We start from the raw sequence: 3,704 nt of genomic DNA on the forward strand, positions 1-3,704 counted from the left end.
TCTTTCCCTCCTTCTTCCCTTCTAGCTCTTTCTTTCCCTCCTTTCATTCTTTCCTTTTCCTCTTTTCCTCCTTCTTCCCTTCTCGCTCTTTCTTTCCCTTCTTTCCTTCTCTTTCTTTTCCTCTTTCCTTCCTTCTTTCCTTCTCTTTCTTTTCCTCTTTCCTTCCTTTGTTCCTTTTCTCTACTCTCTCTCTCTCTTTCCTTCCTTCTTTCCTCCTTCTGTGGACCAACTCTTCTCTCTTCGCTTCCCCCCCCCCCGCTGGCTGGGGAAGGGGAGGGGAGGCTTTTGAAGATGCCTTCCCCCCCCCGTTTGCTTCCCCTTCTGACATCACTTCCAGTGATGTCAGGGGGTGTTCCATATGCTTATGAGCTATTATGCTAATAGCCTAGTAGTTCATTAGCATACCATATGCTAATGAGCTCCTGCCGCTCTTTTTCTATGAAAAGACCCCTGGGGATCCCAATCTACAACAAGCAGACATTTGTCTCCCTACAAATGTATACTTTACGAATGAAGAAACAGCAAGATAACCACAAAAACAGTAATACAATACACAAAGCTCAAAAACTACCATAAGAAAATGAAGTCGAAGACATACCAAATTCTCTATTGAGGACTGAAATTGTCTAATTTCACGGAGAGTTTCATTATCTCTCTTCACTTCATTTACATACTGTGCCAAGTCCTAAAATACAGAAGGTGAAAAGGGAAATTTGAAAAGGCAACTTTGCATATTAGAGCAGAAGCAATTATTTTAATCACTCAGGACATGTATAGGCTGCATCTTCTCCAGAGACCTGCTCAAAGCTGGTTGCAAAGTAAAAACCAACCAAGAAAAGCCTAAAAAATAAAAGCATAAACATCATCAATAAAAGCCAGCAACATAAAACAATACAATCAGCTCACAGCCACACGTAATTCCAGAAGTTATAAAAACACTAGCAATAAAATAACTGTAATCATAAAAATGGCACTAAGAGCATTTGAGTAGGATGCAGGCCAGGAATCAGCCAAAAAGTCACACTATAAAGACAGGTGCAATCAGGAAGGTAACATCAGATAAAACTGTCCCCTGATTTTTGAAGCAGCAGAGCAAGCCGTGAAGCAGAGCTTGGTTGCTGGTATAAGAGTGTGGGGAGAGAATTTCCCAGATTTCTTCTTTCTGCAATCCTCTGTGCCACATGCACTTTGTACAGAACTTCCAATAGGGATGATGAGAATTTCCATAATTTTTATTCCCTATAACCAAGCTGTTAATTCAAAAAATAAAGTGTAGAAAGAATGCACAAGGCAATGTACAATCAAGATGGATGTGTATGTGATCAACATGCAAGGACCAATGTTCCAGATCTGCATTATGCTGCATTGCAGGTAATATTATTATACACATGTGATGTACAACAGCGATTCAGTCATGAATTATGAAAAACTGCAAATATATATTTTGAAGGAAATTGTCAGGCATGATCACAGCATACAGGGAGGCAAAAAGAGAAGGGAAATATTTTGCACATTTTTAATTTTTAATTTCTCTTTTGAAGAGATCCCTCTACATTTTAAAATGTGTACTGTTACTCTGCCTCTTCATTAGACACACATACCTTCATTGCATCAAGGGCAAGCTTTAAGTTGGCTTTCTCCATTGGGTCAGTTGTGTGTTTCACCAGCTCCTGTATCACAGAATACATGGTTATTTCTTATGCCAGCTAACTGCCATTTAAAACAGTCAGATAAAGATTCATTTTTTTCACTCAGATAAAGATTCATTGTTTTCAGTGAGATAAAGATTTGTTTAAAAACAAGCTCATTTTGCCTTAGGCCAAAATCAGTGGACTGAAACAATTATTTGCAGAAATCCAAAATAGTATACATAGGACACAATATTATCCAGTGGTAAGGAATTATGGTAAAAACTTTACTCCAAAAGACTCTCTCTGTATTTCACTCTGGCTCACTTTAATGCTTTACCATTAGCTTTTTCGGAAGGAAGATATACACATATCCCTTACTCTCAATATGTTTGCCCCTGCCCACTAGACATGGTTGAATCAGTAGATCACATATTACTGAACTGCCTTCTGTATAGGGACTTTCAGTTTATATACATAACTCCAATCTTATCAATCAATATGCTTACTAAAATCCAAGATCAGCATATATATCAACAATTATGTAAACATATCTATTTGTGAGAAAATATTATTTCAAGTCTCCCTTTCAACAAATTTGAAAGACATTTACTATTTTAAGACATGGGTTTGGGCTAGGTGGAAATCTATTACAACTCTTAATATTAGTTTCATTCCATATTTTGACATATATATTCTTCTCACAGACATCTTCATCAATGTAGGCCATAATTGTACACATCTGAAATTACTTTATATCCCAAAAGCTCACAGTCTGAATTCCCACCATTTGCACCCTTTCTCCTTCAAGTTCTACTGTTACAGTATAACCAATACTACTGAACTACCTCCCGTCTATCTATATACATAAAAGAAAGTCCCCTCACCATAAAATCAACGCCCAGGCCAAACCGCTGGACCTAGAAACACCAAATTCAGGGAGAGCACTCCTACCATGATGTAGGTGCTCACTAAGAAGGGATTTTTAGAAATTTGACCCCTAAGTGAGTCAAAAGGGGTAAAATGTGCTCCCCTCATTGATTCCTACGTGGCTGCCAGGCAGCTGCCCCCATGCACCCCCCCCACTCTCTGATTGGTCAGCTGCAGAGCTCAGTGTTCTGAGGTTAAAAGAAAAACAGTTACAGGGGATTGCAGAGAGCTAATGACCAGGAAATCAGGAGTGGCCAACAACCACCTGTGAGGTGAAGCAAAGCTGCTGGCCCAGCCTCTCTGATGGCTTCCAACACACTCCCCCCACCTCCTACACCTAACAGGCAGTTGTCTGCTGGGGCATGCTTAAAGCCACGAGGGAGCACACCCCAGCGGTAACGCATTAGTGATCCTGCTGGCCCCGCCTCCACAGTGACTTCTAATACTCTTCCCCCCTCCCCCTCCTACACTGGACTTCTAATTGCCTGTCAGGTGTAGGAGAGGAGGTGGGATGCTTACAGCCACTGGGGAGGTTTGCTCAGCAGGATTGCCTTAGCACTGCTGCAGGCCCAGTCTCCCTGATGCCTTTAAATACAATCCCCCCCAACACCAGACAGGCCAGTGTATGTCAGGTGTAGGAGCAGGACCAGGGTACTTTAATCCATCAGGGACGCCACCCCAGCAGGATCACCTTAGTGATGCTGCTGGTCCAGCCTTTCTGATGGCTTCCAACATACTCCCCCACCTCCTACACCTAACAGGTGGTTGTCTGTCAGGTGCAGCAGTGGTTACAGGGTGCTTAAAGCCACGAGGGAGCCTGCCCCAGCAGTAACGTCTTAGTGATCCTGCCAGCCCTGCCTCCACAGTGGTTTCTAATACTCCTCCTCCCTCCCCGTCCTACACTGGAAAGGCAGCTGCCTATCAGGTGTAGGAGAGGAGGTGGGATGCTTACAGCCACCGGGGAGGTTTGCTCAGCAGGATTGCCTTAGCACTGTTGCTGGCCCAGCCTCCCCAATGCCTTTAAATACAACCACCACCCCCAACACCAGACAGGCCAGTGTCTGTCAAGTGTAGGAGCAGGGCCAGGGTATGAATGTTTATGGGGAGATAGTAAAGGGTATTTCTAGGAGCCATTTCAATGCGAGC

General features: G+C 42.8%; 1 protein-coding gene across 1 annotated transcript in view; it reads right to left on the reverse strand.

Moving 5' to 3' along the window:
* Positions 1–3,704, reverse strand: part of VAV3 (vav guanine nucleotide exchange factor 3) — a 120,288-nt gene that overhangs the window by 9,512 nt on the left and 107,072 nt on the right. Inside the window, exons 11-12 of the mRNA XM_015409591.1 lie at positions 1,602–1,670; positions 599–685 (exon numbers count right to left, since the gene is read on the reverse strand). Of these exons, the coding sequence (XP_015265077.1) occupies positions 599–685; positions 1,602–1,670 (156 nt within the window). The remainder of the gene's footprint in view (positions 1–598; positions 686–1,601; positions 1,671–3,704) is intronic.

The sequence above is a fragment of the Gekko japonicus genome, unplaced genomic scaffold (assembly GCF_001447785.1).
Source record: "Gekko japonicus isolate JY-2015 unplaced genomic scaffold, Gekko_japonicus_V1.1 scaffold2073, whole genome shotgun sequence".
Lineage (NCBI taxonomy): Eukaryota > Metazoa > Chordata > Lepidosauria > Squamata > Gekkonidae > Gekko > Gekko japonicus.